This window comes from Heliangelus exortis, chromosome 7 (genome assembly GCF_036169615.1).
Source record: "Heliangelus exortis chromosome 7, bHelExo1.hap1, whole genome shotgun sequence".
Taxonomy (NCBI): domain Eukaryota; kingdom Metazoa; phylum Chordata; class Aves; order Apodiformes; family Trochilidae; genus Heliangelus; species Heliangelus exortis.
In genome coordinates, this window is record NC_092428.1 from 11,949,121 (window position 1) to 11,966,005 (window position 16,885).

At 43.1% G+C, this 16,885-nt stretch overlaps 1 protein-coding gene across 1 annotated transcript in view; it reads left to right on the plus strand.

The window, feature by feature from the left end:
• CHUK (component of inhibitor of nuclear factor kappa B kinase complex) overlaps window positions 1-16,593 on the plus strand; it is a 27,269-nt gene extending 10,676 nt beyond the window's left edge. Inside the window, exons 9-21 of the mRNA XM_071748846.1 lie at window positions 654-789; window positions 1,802-1,996; window positions 2,372-2,474; window positions 4,740-4,863; window positions 5,908-6,059; window positions 7,011-7,072; window positions 8,423-8,532; window positions 8,887-8,936; window positions 10,682-10,778; window positions 11,634-11,781; window positions 12,591-12,724; window positions 14,067-14,163; window positions 16,036-16,593. Of these exons, the coding sequence (XP_071604947.1) occupies window positions 654-789; window positions 1,802-1,996; window positions 2,372-2,474; window positions 4,740-4,863; window positions 5,908-6,059; window positions 7,011-7,072; window positions 8,423-8,532; window positions 8,887-8,936; window positions 10,682-10,778; window positions 11,634-11,781; window positions 12,591-12,724; window positions 14,067-14,163; window positions 16,036-16,062 (1,435 nt within the window). The 3' untranslated portion in view covers window positions 16,063-16,593. The remainder of the gene's footprint in view (window positions 1-653; window positions 790-1,801; window positions 1,997-2,371; window positions 2,475-4,739; window positions 4,864-5,907; window positions 6,060-7,010; window positions 7,073-8,422; window positions 8,533-8,886; window positions 8,937-10,681; window positions 10,779-11,633; window positions 11,782-12,590; window positions 12,725-14,066; window positions 14,164-16,035) is intronic.
• The last annotated feature ends 292 nt before the right edge of the window (window positions 16,594-16,885 follow it).

Genomic DNA, 16,885 nt, shown 5'->3' on the forward strand with positions numbered 1-16,885 from the left:
GTGCAGCACAAGTCATTGACAGTGGCAGATTTCTAGGAAAAATACTGGAGTTGAGAGTGAAGTAAGTGGTTTTGTGCCAGTGCTTTGGGCTTTTTGCACTGTGTACTGCTTTTAAAGATGTGCTTGACAATACACTTATGTGTGGCTAAACAGGGAGGAGAACCTCCCATGTGGCTCTGCAGGACAGGGATGGTTATTGCAGATCAGGCTTTGAAAACTATTTGATTTTGTGTGTATCACAGTTAGTTTCTGGAGAAAAAACAAAACGTAAACTTTTTCCCCCTTATCCATTTTGACACACCTTACTGATGTGTCAAGATACTTTTGACTTAAGGAACAGGAGTCAGGAGAGGGAGTAGTGTGCTACAAGATGTATTGGATGGGGGTGTACTCCTGCTGAAGCCAGCAAAGGCTGTTGTTGCTGTGAGGCTGCTCAGTCTCTGCACTTTTCCCCCCCTTCCAGGCTTTCCCTGCTGTCGGGACGAGGGACTGTGGCCAGTTTGCTGCTGTCCACACATGTTCAGTGGGTGTTGCACATATACAGTCTCTAACCACAGAGTTGTAACCTTACTGCTTATGTGAGAACCTGGCTTCTTAAGGGGACTTAAGGTGTAGAGTATCTGTTGTCTCTTTCTTATGGCCCTCTGATTTAGTTTAATTGTAGATCCAATGGAAAATTGGTTGCAACTGATGCTCAACTGGGATCCACAACAGAGGGGTGGTGGTTTAGATCCTAAGACCAGTCGTCCCAAGTGTTTCCTATTAATGGATCACATACTGAATTTGAAGGTAAGTGAGGTTTGTTACAAGGCATATTGAAACCATCTCAGAGGACCAAAGTGTGTTCAGTGGAGAAAAGCTATAATTCTGGCATAATCCAGCTGTAGGATCATGAGGAATGTTTTTCTTGGTATCAGGAAGCGAGTGTATATACAGCCTGTCCAGTACATGTCCAGGAGGCAAAATATCACCAGCAATATTAATTTCTTGCTTTACACTTGGAGCAGAAGAATGATCCTATTTTACTGTCTGTCATCTCAGAAAGGACTCGCCAAGATCTAATAATAGTTTAATATTTGCTAATAGTTTTCATGAGCTCCACTACTAATGCTGTGACCTCCAGGTCCAGGTACTGTAGTAGTATCTATAGCAGACCAGAGTTTACATTCACCTGACTATTCACCTGACTCTTCCTCTTCTAGTAATTATGGAAGCTTTGCTGGAGTAAGACTAGCTGAGGCAAGCATGTGTAGAAGCCAGAGGATAATTTGGTCTGATCTAGAGGGATTCCCAAGGAATTGAAGCCTGAAACATAAAATACTGTGCCCATAATAGGGATTGGTCAAAATCTGTGTATTGTGGTGCAGGTTGGGTCCTACAGTCTCAGCCCAGATCCAGTAAAACTAGAGAGATGGCCATGAGAGCAGTGAGAAGACAAGCACTGACAGGGATTAAAGGAAATTGGACTCATTTTCTTTGGAGCTGTGTTGGTCAGCATCAGAGCATGGCTCAAGATCAGCCTTTGTGCTAGCATGTCACCATTCTTTCAGTGTCATTAACCTGCAGCATCACTTGTGTAGGCTGTTAATGGATTTCCTTGTCATTTTCTCTGACATTAAGTTAAAGGTTACAGTCCCAGACTTTTATGGGGCTTTACTCCTGAACTTGATTATTGTAGTCATTAAAACTCAAATGATGCTCTCAACCTAATGAGTTGATTGCAACATACACCCTCCCAGGCCTTTGTGTCCTTTGTCTTTGGTAGCCAGTGTTTTGTAATCAACTTGTGCTCTTTTTACAGATAGTTCACATGCTAAACATGACCTCTGCCAAAATTGTTTCATTTCTCTTGCAACCTGAGGAAAGCCTTCATTCCCTTCAGATTCGGATTGAGTTTGAAACTGGAATAAGTTCTGGAAATCAGGAACTGCTGTTGGAAACAGGGATTTGCCTGGACCCTCGGAAACCTGCTTCCCAGTGTGTTATTGATGGCGTAGTAAGAATTATTCTGTTCATTTAATGTCTTTCACATTCTCAGGGAATTTAAATATCTTAGGGAAGATAAATGGCCTTAATTTTCTCCTGCTGGAGAGTTTGCTCTCTTAAATCTTAAGGTCTAGCATTATTTCCTTTCTGAGGAAATGTACATGGATTCCCATAGTTATACTTGGTCTAAATAGTTAAATAAAGTAACTTGGTAGCAAAGGGCCCTGTGTTTCTGTGAGATCTGTCAGAAACAGCTTTTAAAGTCACCAGAAAAGAAGAGTATCTGTCCAGAAAAATTATTCTGTGATATAACCAGGGCTACTAACCAGGGTTAATGGGAACTGTGTTTGGGATTTGTCTTGTTTATGTTCTCTTTTCTCATCAGAGAGGCTGGGATAGCTACATGGTCTATCTGTTTGATAAAAGCAAAACTGTCTATGATGGACCCTTTGCTTCTCGGAGTCTGTCTGACTGTGTAAATTATATTGGTAAGTATGCTGGAGGACAGCTGAGAACAGAAGGCACTGCTTCTCACATAATATGAGAGTAGATTGCCTTACAAATCTCAAATCTTGAAAGGCATTCTCTAATTCAAAGAGGATCATTTAAGAACCTGGAGCAGCTTAACAAAGTTTCATCTACAGGGCTGTATCTCCAGATATTATGGGTACAACGGAGTTGCCCACCCTTTGGGAAATCTCGTGTAGAGCAGCTTAAGAATTCATCTTAGGTTTTTGCCCTTGTGTTAAATTCTGTGCACTGAATAGCATCTGACCCACCTAAACTCCTGAACATAATCATTGCCCTACTTAAGCAGAGCCATGGTGTGAGTGAAGGCTTGGGAGGCAACATGTGCAAGCTAATCTTGTAGCCTGGAGCAGGAAACTTTTAGTCTGTGTGCATGCTGCATCCTGGAAAGAAGACTCTGGCTTGAGGGATGTGTTTTCATTTGCACAGCCTTCTGCTCTGCTAAAGGGTCTTGTTCCTTCATACCCACTGAGTGTTGCAGTGACATTGTGCCCAAAGATGTTTGCATAACTTGAGACCTAGCCCAAGTAGATGTCCTTTTGTGGTACCAAAGGCCAAGGATCTTCTTATCATAGGGTTTGGCACATATCCTTTCTTCTCCTCCTTGCTGTGCACAGGTTCAAGTAAGTTCCAGCTCACTGCAGTCCTGTCTTCTGAGACTGGTTGCTTTGGATAGTTATAAGCAGGTACCCTCCTACCTAGGAGGGCACATCTCCTAGATGTATGCTTCAGAACCCTATATCAGCTCCCCAACAATACAGATTACATTTTTGCCCTCTATTATCTATGATAGTTCCATTTCAGGTGTGATCCATCTCTAGTTTCTCAGCTAAAAGAAAGAACAAGTCACTCATTCTGTGCTGCTCATCATTCAGGCCCTGTATAGGAAATCCACCTTGCTCTGATCATGAAGCCACAGCACTGTGTTTGGCCATGTTGCACCAGCAGCAGAACTCTCCTCTCTCCTCTGGAAGTTATGACTTAGGGCTGGTCTTCAAAGGCACACTTGGCAAAGGTTTAAAACTTGGACTCTTGTGCTGGTTTCCCAATAGTTTTTAGCTCTAGTAATAATGTTTCCATAACTCTACAGCACTGATCCTACTTCTGGTCTCACCGAAGAGAGCCAAGTATCTGAGAAAGTCCATTCCTCTTTAGTTCTTGGGAGTAGAGCCTGTCTGTTGCTGCATGAGTACTCATGGGATTTTCTTGAATTGGTGCTGGTTCTTCTGTCTGGCCCTGGCATCATCAGCATACTTTTAGACCATAGACAAAAGCTGCTTCTTTGCTTACAGCTTCACTTACATGTCCCCTGAAATGACAGCAGTCATCTTCAGGACCTAATATACCTCTATGAAGGCATATATGTAGATATATATATGTATATGTCCAGAATACCTGTGTGAAGGACCTTGTGTATCCCTATGAAAAAAAAAATAGTGTCAAGGGACAGGAGACATCTACTGGGATACTGCATATAAAGGACATACAGTTAGAATTCAATACCTTTATTTTCTTTGGCCAGGCTCTGGAGAAGTTCAGATGGTTTTCACTGTCTCTTTTTACTGTCACTCAGATTTATTCTATTTTTTTCATGTGTTCTGGGCCATTTTATTCTGGTGAAACTCATTGCATGGCATCATTGTGTTCAATCTCTTAGGGCTAAGGCTTTTTCCAATGTATTTATTGATATCCCAACCTACTGACAGTTCCCCATCTCTATATGGGAACACACTTAAGTCCTGCATCTTTTATTCTTAAACATCTCCATTCAAATATCTGGGAGGAAATATATGAAAGATTTGAAGACATTTTCATATTATAGATGTGTCAAGACAGGGACCAATTGATAGCTCAGGCGAGTGCTTTAAATAGAGTTTTTGATAAAGCCACCCATGGGTCTTTCCTCATGCCATGTTTCATGCTACGTACTCCATGTCTGCTAGTGCCAATGGGCCAAAGTGCTCAAAGAAATCAGTACTCTCCTACCTGGGACTTAAAATGCAAGCTGTTGCCTGGCCAGTAGAAGGCTGTCAGATACCTGGGGAGCCATAATGTAAAAAGCTCATGCACACATAGGCAGCATAACGTAAAAACTGAGCATATCTTATGTAGCTTGATCCCTTATTTTATGCGCTTGAAGCATGAATTAGGAATATTTAAGCACTGAAGTCCTTTTCTTAAGTTGCCCTTTCATTTGTCTACAATTGTGTTTTTCTTGCATTCAGTACAGGATAGTAAAATCCAACTTCCAATTCCTCAGCTGCGCAAGGTGTGGGCAGAAGCCGTTCATTACGTGATTGGGCTGAAAGAAGATTATAGCAGGCTTTTCCAGGGCCAGAGAGCTGCCATGTAAGTTGCTACTCCTTATTCAGAAGATGCAGTTTTATGCAAACGCAGAGATTGCTTGCGTGGAAATATACTTCTTGGGGAGTTTTGGTGAACCCAAAGTTTTATAGCCCTCTGCTGTTTGATACTTTTACATTGTAAAACATATTTGGACTGGGAGCTCCTTCTTCTCTTGGAGTTTCATTACATAGTACCTGACATTAAGAATAAATGAAAAAAATTGAACCTTGAATATAGTCATGGACTCACAGAATAGCTGAGGTCATCAGGGACCTCTGGAGGTCATCCAGTAGAACCCCCTGCTCCAACAGGGTCACCTGTCCCACGTAGCTGTTAGATGTCTCCAAAGATGAGGACTCCACAACCTCTCTGGGCAACCTGTGCCTCTGCTTGGTCACCATTACAGTCAGTGTTCAGAAGGAGCCTCCTGTGTTTCAAGTTTTTGCTCATTGCCTCTGGTCCTGTCACTGGGCAACACTGAAAAGGGCTTTGTTCCATTCTCCATGCATCTTCCCCTCAGGGTGATCCCCACTCTGCTGTCTCTTCTCCAAGCTGAGAAGAGTCCCAGCTCCCTCAGCTTTTCCTCACAGAAGAGATGCTCCAGTCCCTTAATATTCTTCATAACTCTTCACTGGCCTCTCAGTATGTCCATGTCTCTGGTGTATTGGGAAGCCCAGAACTGGACCCGGTGCTGAGTAGAGGGGAAGGATCATCCCATGCCTTTACCTGCTGATAGCATTTGTTGTAGTGCAGGCCAGGGCAGTCATTTCACAAGTGGCAGAACAAGTGGAACTGTTCCTTATGTTTGTAGGGTTTTGTCCCATGACTGAATCACAGAATGGGCAGTGTCATTTATCTCAAGTTATAAAAAAGGCACCAGCATTTACCAGGGGCAACATAAACTGCAATATTCTACATTTCAAAGAGTGTTTAACAGAGTTTGACAAAAATATATCTGTCTTTCCTTCAGGTAATTGGACAGTACTGGCCATGTAAGTCCAGATCTGCTTTCCAACTAATATGTGCTGTTCTTGTTGAATTTGCTAGGCTCAGTCTTCTTCGGTATAATGCCAACCTAATCAAAATGAAAAACAATATGGTATCAGCATCTCAGCAACTGAAAGCAAAGTTGGAATTCTTTCATCAAAGCATTCATCTTGACCTGGAGAAATACAGTGACCAGATGGCTTATGGCATATGTATGTACTGGGTAATACTTGCCTGGGTGTCTTGTCTGATCATATATAGGATCCTATTTAGATCAGACTGACTATGAAGGACTGTGGGTAAGAACTAGCTTGAAAGAAAATGAATGAATGGTGTTCTTCAGCACCCTAATGGTGCTTATGTAGAAGAATTTGGCAGAAGCAAAGGCAAGAGTATAAAAAATAACATGTTTTCAGTGACAGTGAAACAGGTGGTCAGCTGTTCCTCACTGAGAACACCAAGCTAAGAAAGTTAATAGTACTGGATGCAAATGTTTGCTATTCTTCAGAGTCTGATTCCTTTGGAGTTGCCACTGGGCATAAAGTGAAGGGCACAGTTGCTGTACTTGATGCACAGAGGAAAGGCCACTAGCCATGCATAGCACAACAAATGGGCACAGTGGTTGTAGAAAATGCTGTTTTGAGTGGCACTAAGGGAGTGATTGTACTGTGCTTGGTATCAGGAGGTAGTGTGAGTCAGGATGGGAGATAAAGTAAAAAATCACCAGCTACAGTTTTACTGTCACAGAAACATCTGTATCATAAACACGATTCACAGGGCAATAGTAATGTTTATGCATAGTTTGTATATATGGATCAAAGCTGAAGCTCGAGTGAAAAATGATGATTAGGCTGGATAATGATGATGATGGAAAATGGATAGACATGGTGACCTGGTTTTGGACTGTCTTTGCTTAATCAAGAGTGGCAGTTTTTGAGATTAATGATGGAGTTCAGAGGCTCCTTTTAGACCGGTGATAGCAAACAATGAAATCCTACCAAGGGGTTTGTGTGTGAGTTAAGGCTGAGCATGGAGTTGGTAAGTTGCTGTTTTGCTGTCTGCTTGGTCCTTGTGTTCAGAATCAACTGATGTATGTAAAGTTTAAGTCGTGCTTAATTTTTGTGTCTATAACTTTTTATAAATGAAAATTCTCTTCTCTGAAGCTTCAGAAAAGATGCTCAAAGCCTGGAAGGAGATGGAAGAGAAGGCCTCACAGTGTGCGAAGGTAAAGGATAGCAAAGAAGCTTCATTATCAATCTGAAGATCATGATAGGAACTTAGAGGGTCATATGTGCCACTGCTCTGTCCCTTCAGCATGTTTCATATCCTACCTGCTGTGGGAATGAGAATATTGCTCTGGGTGCATTAAAAAAGAAGCAGTCTTTAGTCACCAGGTTGTTTGAATCTAGTGATTTGAATAAAACCAGCAGAAATGTCACTATACTCAGTTGCCTATAGGAGAGTAGACTGTAGACACACATTATTTATTGCCTAAAAGAAATAGTGTTGCTGTAGACAAGAGTCTTCCTGGTTGGATTTATTGCACACAAAAATTTCCATTGCTGGAAATGAACAGCCATTCCAAAAGCTGTCCCTGGCTGTTTCTAGAAAACTGGGAACCTCAACAAATATTTACTTTGCAGACCATAAGAATTATGTTCAGACTGTGCAGCCCACATGTATAGTCACACTATGTCCAATTTTCAGGAATGGGAAATGTTTTACTCTATAATATACAGTGGTAGCTGTCTAGGGGGCAGCTCAGCTTCTGTGATTTCAAGAGACACGGTTATGCTGTGTGGTGAGTCACAGTGCTCCAGTTAAAGACTGGATAACAGTTGATAACAGGGATAACTTCACATTTTTCTCCCAGTCTGATTCTCTTTTTATTGTGTGGCTTCTCGCTTCATGATTTATTATTATTATCTAAATGCTAATATACTTTCTCAGGAAGGCCCACAGTCTCAGTGCCTACAGGCCATGGTGCTAAGAGGTCACTGTTGAGGTGACCAGTGCTTCCTTAACTGCTGGGGATTTCAGTGCATGTCTGGCACCACGTTCCTATTCCTCACACTCAGAAATCTTGTTGTTGGTTGCCTCACCTAATTTAGTGGGGGTGCTTGGCATAAGATTGGTATCTTATATATTGCTTTGAGTAAGATGTGAAATACCAGAGAAATGTCAGGCCAAAGTGCATATGGGAGGGTAAAATGTGAAAGCATTCCTCTGTCCATACTGTGAGTAGGAGAAAAAAATCTTCACTGCTAGAACATACGTAGAGCCAGAGAGTGTGTGTGCGTGCAGCATGGATCCCAAAGAGATAGAATTTATGAAGAAACTGATTTTTCTCGTCCAGCGTGGTTATCAGTGATCTGGATCTCAGTGGTATTATGCACTGAGAAGATAGTAACAGTAACCTCAATTATTGTAGCAGCAGTCATATCAGAGAGCTTTTTTTTTTTTTCATAAACTCTGCATGGAGTCAGTCCATTATTCATACAGGTATTCTGAAGATCTTTAGCCACCTTACTGCTCCTGTCCTTCAGTCTTATTTGTACCTACATTTCACCACTAGGCTAAAGATATTGGATATCTGGATGAGCAGATCATGGCTCTGCACACAGAGATTGTTGAGCTTCAGAAGAGTCCCTACGCAAGGCGCCAAGGAGAGGTCATGGAGAGCTTGTAAGTCCTTTGATTATTATTGTTATTGTACATAAATGGATTTTTTCTATTTCAGTGCCTGAGGCAGTTTCATCAGCACTTTTGAAATGCCCTCCTTGCTTTTTGCAAACTGTGAGTATAGGGTAGTTTGCAGTCAGTATAAGATCATTTTGCAGGTAAAAGTGAAGAGCCCACCACTTGTGGCTGTACATTCCTCCTTCACCTTGAAGTTATGACAATAACTTGGCAGTATCCTAATGCAGAATAGTACACTGCTGTATCTGAAAGCTAGCTCTGCAAGAAAGAGTAACATTCAGTCTCTTAAGTAAACTCATCTTCTAATATGCCTAACTTACCTTTTTCTTCTTTTTAAAGGGAGCAAAGAGCCATAGACCTATACAAGCAATTAAAAACAAGACCTCCAGGTATGGAAGGAGCTGGTTTGCAGACTGTTTCACACTTGTACTGCATGACTAGTTTTTTTCTGAACTCAAGCCCAGAAAATACTGTTTTGGAGAAGAAGGCAAATGATTTTACTATAGAAAACCAGTCTCAAGGGTACACCTAAGCTGGTTTCTCCTTTTGTGCTGAGCCTCTCCCAGATTGCTGTAGTCCTGTTGCTTCAGTTCTGGGTTTGTCTCTTGGTTTTCTGTCTTGGAGCATCTGCCCTGAACACGTATCTTCCTTCTGTCATTCTCTACCATTTTTACCTACCCTCAGTTCTATTTCTTTACTCCCCCAAGGTATGGGAAGAGCTGCTGTTCCTCTGTTTGTCATTCCAACCACAGGGCAGTCTCTTTACTCCCTTTCCTCTCTTAATTATTGGCAGTATTTAGGCCCAGCCAGTATCAACCAGATCTCTGCTCACCCCACACCCCCACTGTGGGACAGGGAAGAGAAAATCCATCGTTAATCAGGACAAAGATAGGGAGGTTTTCATTCCCCCAGTAACAGGCAAAAAACCAGAAACTCAACTTGGGAAGGCAAAACCTAATTTAATCTACCAGGAGAAAGAGAAAACATAACCAGATCTGAATACCTTCCCCCCACCCCAATTGTTTCTGGGCCTGAATTTCTGTCAGGGGTTTGCCTGGATTGGGAGTCAGGGTTTAGGGTTGGTTTACCACCCATTGCTTCTGCTGCTCCTTCCTCCTCAGGGGAAGGCTTCTCACATTCTTTCTCAGCTCCAACACAGAGTCTCTAGTGGGAAAGAGTCCTTCACGAACCCCTCCAACATGAGTCTCTCCCATGAGGCTTCAGTCCCTCAGGAACAGACTGCTCTAACATGGGCTGCCCACAGAGTCACAACCTCCTTTGGGAACAGTCACTTCCCCTGACACAGGGTACTCCACAGTTGCAAATCTACATCTGCCCTTCTCTGTGATCCTGTACAGGCTGGCTCTTCACATCTGCCCACCTGTGGCACTCTCCAGCAGCAGGTCCACATCTGCTCACCATGCTCCTTTAGGCACTGCCCCTTTGTGCTCCTCCATGGGCTGCAGGGAGACAGCTGCCATCTCACCGTGGGCTTCAGGGAAATCTCTGCTCAGGCACCTTCTCCTCCTCCTTCCTCACTGACCTTGATGCCTTTACTCTGGCATTGCCTCCTTCTCTCTGCTGCTTTGCAGGTGGTTTTTATTTTTGCAGTTTCATTGTCCCTTTCTTGAATATGTTACTCACAGAGGCACATCCAGCTTCCCCTCTGCTCAGCCAATTCTGGCCTTGTCCAGAGGTGGGGCCAGAATTGGAACTGGGAGAGCTTTCAGCATCTTCTCACAGGAGCCACCCCTGTTGGCCTCCTGGCTTCCAAAACACCACTACACTAACCCAGGACAGTTGTACTGGATGGAGCCCCATGTTTGGGGGTTATTATGTTCTGAACATTGTAACTGGTGAGCAGGAAGATTTGGTTGCTTGTGTATATGACAGCTACCTGCAGTCATTATTGAAACTAGTATTGAGACAGCAAGAGTGACTGGAATTGTGTATGTTACTTTGGAGAGGAGACAATCAGGAAAGGCTGTGCCTAATGAGAGACCATGACAGATTTTAAGATATTTCAGTTTGTTTGTATTTGTTGAGTCAAATAATTCCTTGACTCTGGGCATTTGTGTCCAGAGTGGCTCCTTGCTGAAGAGCAGTTAACTAATGTGGTTGGTGACCCTTGCAGATAATGCCTACAGTGACAGCACGGACATGGTAAAGATCATTGTGCAGACAGTACAGAGCCAAGATCGAGTTCTCAAGGAGCTCTTCGGCCATCTCAGGTACTATACACAATTATAAAAAAACAACAAAAAAACAAGTAAAACTTGCAGCATTAGTCATTTTGTATCCGGAAAGGAGAGGGAAAACCATGGAGACCAGAGCCCAAAAGCTCCATCCACAGGGATACATTTCTCATGGCAATATTAATTCTGCTCCTTTGTGTCTATTGAATTTCCGCTTTATAAAAATGTACAGCCAATATGTACAGCTAATAGGGAAGGGGAGGAAAGTGCAGTGGCTTGTATTGTTACCATACAAGAGTTCACTTTAAAATGAGGCAAATGGTGCTAGTATTTAGGTTGGGATTAAAATGTTAGGGGAAAAAAAAAGGAGTAGAGTAACAGCTGAGAAGATACCACTGTGATTTGTTCAGTAATTCTTCACGTAGCTCAGAAAAAATGTCATTATGTAGATCCTCAGAAGTTAGCAAAGCATTATTTAGTTTTATTTGCATGTGATGGCTTATGCCTAGGAAGGCCTGTAGAGAAAGTTGTTAGCTATGGTTTAGTCAGCCTGCAAAGACCAACACAGGACAGAGAAGATTAATAAAACAAGAGTTGCTCTCTTTTTCCATGTCATCAGGGTCAATTATTGTATTTCAAATAAGAACAACTTATATTGTGGGTATTGATAGTCATGTCACATGCCTGCTTTTGAGTCTTGGAACAAGTCTGGGGGTCTCTCCTGCTCTCCTGTCTTGCAGCTTTTGTACCTGCAGCTGTCACAGTGCTGTGCTAAGAGAAAGAGGTGTTCTCACATCATTTTTCTTGAATCCTTAAGTGAGCCTTTTATTTTTGCCAGAATGTATTGCCACATGAGCTGGCAAGTAACTTTGTCTTTGGTTTTTGTTATAGCAAGCTCTTGGGCTGTAAGCAGAAGATCATCGACTTGCTTCCAAAGATTGAAGTGGCTTTGAATAACATCAAGGAAGCTGACAGCCTAGTGATGCAGATGCAGGGCAAAAGACAAAGGGAGATATGGCATTTACTGAAAATTGCTTGTGTAAGTAGCTTCTGGACTACTTGTTTGCTCTGTGCAGGAGCCAGGGGATATCATATGAAACTCCGAAGACACCAGAAAGGGATAATTATCCACACAACCACTGACTGTACTGCAGAGAAATATTGACACAGGTTTAGAAAGGAGATAGACAGATTCCTGGAAAAGAGCCCAGCAGGGGAGTCCTTGGTCCCAGTAAGTCATCTCACTGCAGATGACTGGTGACTGGGCTGCTGTGGACATGCCATGAGCCTTGTTCTTACATTCCCTGAACATCCAGCGCTGGCTGCTCTCGGAGCGTGTACACTTGGATTGGTCAACTCCAGCCTGGTGTATTAACTATCAATATTTTGGTGCCAGAAAAGCAAGTTAGGTGCTTTCCTGGCTACTTTAAAGTGTTTTAAGACTACACTGCTTTTTCTGTATATATTATAGCGACTGCAGACCTGAAGCATCTCCTGCTTTCCACATGCCTGCATTCAAGGTCATTACAGGAGACATGCCTTTCCCTGTCAAGAGCTGCTGCTGGGCAGGACTCACAGTTTAGGACATGGCACAGACTCTTAATTCCTCAGTGTAGAAGATGTGCCATGTATAACATGAGTGACTTAATTGCAGAGATTTTTGGTACCAGCTGTTTGCAGAACTGCAGAGGGTTGTCTCAGCTGACTTACCAGCCCCAGGCACGGCCTAGATTTGTGTATGTGTTGCAAACAGTGCTTATGTTTAATCACAACTCTTGAGTACAAAATAATTAAGCCTGATTAAATTCTTCCTTTGTCCATCACAACAGATGAATTTCTTTTTTCCAGACTCAGAGCCCTTCTCGATCACTGGTGAGCTCTAGCCTGGAAGGGACAGCCTCAGCTCCAGCTGCCACGTGGCTCCCACAGAGCTCATCAGGGAATGTACCTCACCCTCTGTTGTCTGTGCCTATTCCTGATGGGTAAGAGCTGTTGGGAAAAGGAGACCATTGTGTAGCCATTTTGTATACATGCACTCTGAAATCCTGTCTTCTGCTACTGGTGTCTCCACCACGTGGGTTTCCATCACATCCCATGTGGTGGGTTTTGGGTATGCTGGGCAGGAAGAGTTTTGGAGTACAAGGCTGTCTTGGAAGGCAACATTGTCCAGCTCCTGACTGGAGTTTAAGTAACTGACCACTGGCCACACCACAGCAAAATGCAGCAATGACATTTTAAGCCAAAATGCAGTTTGTTTTCATGCCCAGGTTCTGGTGCAAATCCCAGATAAATCAGGCCATATTTAGTCCCTTTTACAGCTTCAGTGATTTTACAAAGTCATAATTCAAACTGAGATCTGAAGTCAGGGCCAGTACTGAGCAATCCATCTGGTTCAATGTCTGTTGTTTTGGGTTTTTTATCATTCAAAAACAGTTTCAGTAGCTCATATATTACTAATCCTCTTAAAAAGTCAGGAATTAGTTTGGTCCAAATGCCATGCTCATGTAAAGCTTGTGTTCTCCATCAGCTAGCACTGTGCTATCCATTTCATGCATGTCATGTCAGTCTTGGGGTTGCATTTGTTTAATAAAGCTGCTCTCAGCCAGTCCTAATTGAGTAAGAAAATTGTTAGGAGCTGATGTTTTTTTCTCTTCACTTCATGAGCAATTTTACTTCTGGTTGGCATAAGAGAAGTGACGGCATCTGTCGAAGACTTATTAAGCCCTTGATTAGCAGCTGTGCTGGTTTTTTGGGGGCTGAGACATCTGCATCAAACTTTTCCACCATCTCTTTCTTTTTGGTTGGCCAGGGAAATGGTTAGGTTCTGCAGATACACATTTCATCAAGGCTTTTGCTGGAAGTCAGTCTGAAACCCTGAGCAACCCTTTTCTTTCTGCGGGGCAATTCTTGCCTCCAAGGGGTGATCACCCTTTGATAGTTGCTTTCCTGGGCAAGGTGCCTTTAGACCTCCTCTCTTCAAACCACGACTTCACTGTATGAGACACTGTACAAAGAGTCAGGAGACTTAAACCTCACTTGTGCTCTGCTCACTTCCTAGGTTCTCTTAAGACTGAGTTTTAGTTTGGTTTGTACAGTTCCTCTGTAGGGAAGGAGTACAAATCCACATTTCCAGCATGGGGATCCTACCTTGACACATTTTTGTGTGCTACAAGGTAACTCCTGCAGTTGTGGAGAGCTCCTATAAATCAGGTTTTTGGCTTGTTTTTTGGGGGGAATTATTTTTTTTTCACAGTGCAGAGCCTTTTAACATTGGTGTTACTTTGTATTCTGAATCTATCATCTCGTGCCTTTCCTTCTCTGCAGGGAAAATTTTGTCCATGTGATAGAAGAGAATCTGTATTACCTCGAACTCTTTAGCAGCATTTTGCAGGAGGCAAGACAGGAGCAGAACAGCGTGCTGGTAAGTTTGTTGATGTGTCTCTGGGGATCTGACCTTTTAAAAGCCACAGTAGGGTCCTCTGGAAGTGTGGAGAGCTTTGGAGGTCTTTTGTGATGATGTGAATTGCTGTGACTGATGTGTCTGCCACCCCTCAACCCCTCTCGTGTGCCAGTCCTTATGGAAGGGAGAACTTGGTGCTAATGCCAGCTGAGTGATCTGCATGGTGGAGGGGGCTCTTCTGTGGGGCCCCTGCCTGGCAGAGCTTGCTTTGAATGCTGGTTGCATTTCCAATTAGAGTCCTGGTTTGTGTCCATGCACCAGAGTGAGCAGAGTTCTCCATTTCCAGAGTCCTCTCCTGAACTGAAGCTCTCATTATGGCAGAAGGGAGGTTGGAGAGAGTCCTAAGAAGGCTTTTTGCACAAATTGTTGTTTGAAATACCAAGAACTTACAAAAGTAGATAATGATCACCCAGACATTTTGATGCAATCTGAAACTATTCCTGAATAGAGTTTCCTGAATATTCCTCTACTAATTGAGGCAGCAGGTTACTGCTCAAGAGCCTGGTTACCAGAAGAATGAAGAGCACAACAGAATGCTGCTCTTTTAAAATCATCTGAGACCCTCTTCTGGAGGCTGTATCATAGAAGCACCTGTATAAACACAATGAGAGAAGGACAATTGGGCATGTAACTTTGCCTGCTTATAATGGAGAAGAGTGAATACAGCTTCTGTCAGTGTGAGATTGTCTCAAAAATTTCTTGCAGTCCTCTAAGAACTCCAAGGTCCACTGATATGCTGTAACTTGCATTTGCAAAAAGCTTCTTAAAGGTCTCTTTCAGGGATAACTTCCATTCCCATGGGACAAAAAATCTGAATCTGTTTGCCAGTAGTAACTGCTGAAATAATGTGGATCAGAGTGTTGGAGAAATGGAGGTGGTTCATGAAATGGAGCTCTTATAATTTATAAACATTTTAATGTTTATGAATAATTGTAAACAGTGAACTGAGCTTACTGGAGTTACTAAATTATTTGGGATTATGGCATGAAAACTTAGTGGGAGTTTCACATGACACAATAATAGCAAGGGATTGAGCAATAAAAATGGGGAAATGGAATTAGCTACTGGTTAATGCAAAGTTATTAGGTTAGGGGGGAAGACATATGCATACCCTCATCTTCATTCATTGGTTGATGAGTTCTTTGTTCCATTTTGACAGGGTTGGTCTCTGTTGTGTAACACAATCTTCTCTCCTACCTTGTCTCCTTATTGTGGCTGGAGACAAGCAAGAAGCCATCTGACTGGCTTCTTAACTGTTAATCACCCAGTCTCTGTCTCCTTTATCTCATTCCAAGGTACAGAATCTGGAATCAAGGTCTGCAAATCAGCACCTGTTTGATTTCTTTCCCCTTTTCTATGCATCAGGGAACACAAGTTAGGCAACAGGAATTGTCCAATTTACTCAGGGAAAAAGAAGAGGAAAAAAAAGAATTAGTAACTACAAGAACCTTATCAATTTTTGCATACATTGGAGCCTTAGTCAAAGGTTGGACTGGGTGATCTTGGAGGTCTCTTCCAACCTAAACATTCTGTGATTCTTTCTTTTCCATTTGTATTTTTGCACTATGAGTGCATTCAGTGGTGCACTTGGAATCCTGGTGGAATGTTTTGTGCAGGTACAAAATGTAATTTCCAAAGCAAAACCAGTCTGTGACATGCCTGAGCACTGCAGTGTGTGTGTGTGTCTGTGTATCAGGGGCAAGCTGAGTCATGAAACTGAAATTTAGATCAGCATGATGAGAGGTGCTGTGTGCTGAGCACCTTTGGTCACTGCAGGAAATACACATTCCGTAGTCATTTCTTGCCCTTCAGTTTTCTTGCTTCTTCTTTCAGAATTTTGACTGGAGCTGGCTGAAATAGCCAAAGGAGACAGCGTGCTGCTATGAGTGAAGTGCCTGCATGCTGAGGAGTGGCTTGGCAGCCTTCCACGTGACGAGCTGGAGGGGACTTGTCCATCAGTCACCTTAATTTTTAAACCATAGTGGTGTTGATTACAAAGGTGGTGGCCAACAGCAGATAGACCACTGGCGGTAACACGCTCAGCATTTTACAGGTTGTTGCCCAGTTGGGCTTCCAACTCCACGAGTCAGCCTCTTGTTGGAGATGCACCTGCAGCACCTGCTGCTTTCACCTGTGGGAAGCATTCCTGGGGCAGCCAGAGTGTCCCCCCACAGCCTGTCCTGGGAGGAAAGGGAGGAGAGCAAAGGGCAGTGGCTGCCTTTCGGGTCAGGGCCCTGTGGTCCGGTGCCCCTGCCGCTCCTTGTGACTGCTCATGTGTGTAACAGGAATTTATAGATTATATATATTTTAAAATAAGTTAATTACAATAAATGTGGTGTCCAGTGAAAAAAAAAGAGGAAATGATCACAAACTGGCACACAGGAGATTTAACCTGAATGTGAGAAAATAATTTTTTTATGCTGAGGGTAACGGAGCACTGGAACAAATTGCCCAGGGAGGTTGTGGGGCTCCATCCCTGGAGATTTTAAAAACCTGTCTGGACCTGTTCCCGAGTAAGCTGCTCTATGGGGTCCTGCTGTAGCAGGAGAGGTTGGCCTAGATGATTTCCAGAGGTCGCTTCTACCCCCGACCGTTCTGTGATTTTGTGAAATGGGGAGAGGGGAAGGGGAGGCTCTGCCCGCGCCTTCCTTGCGGGCGGTGGGCCGCGGCCTCACGCCGTTGC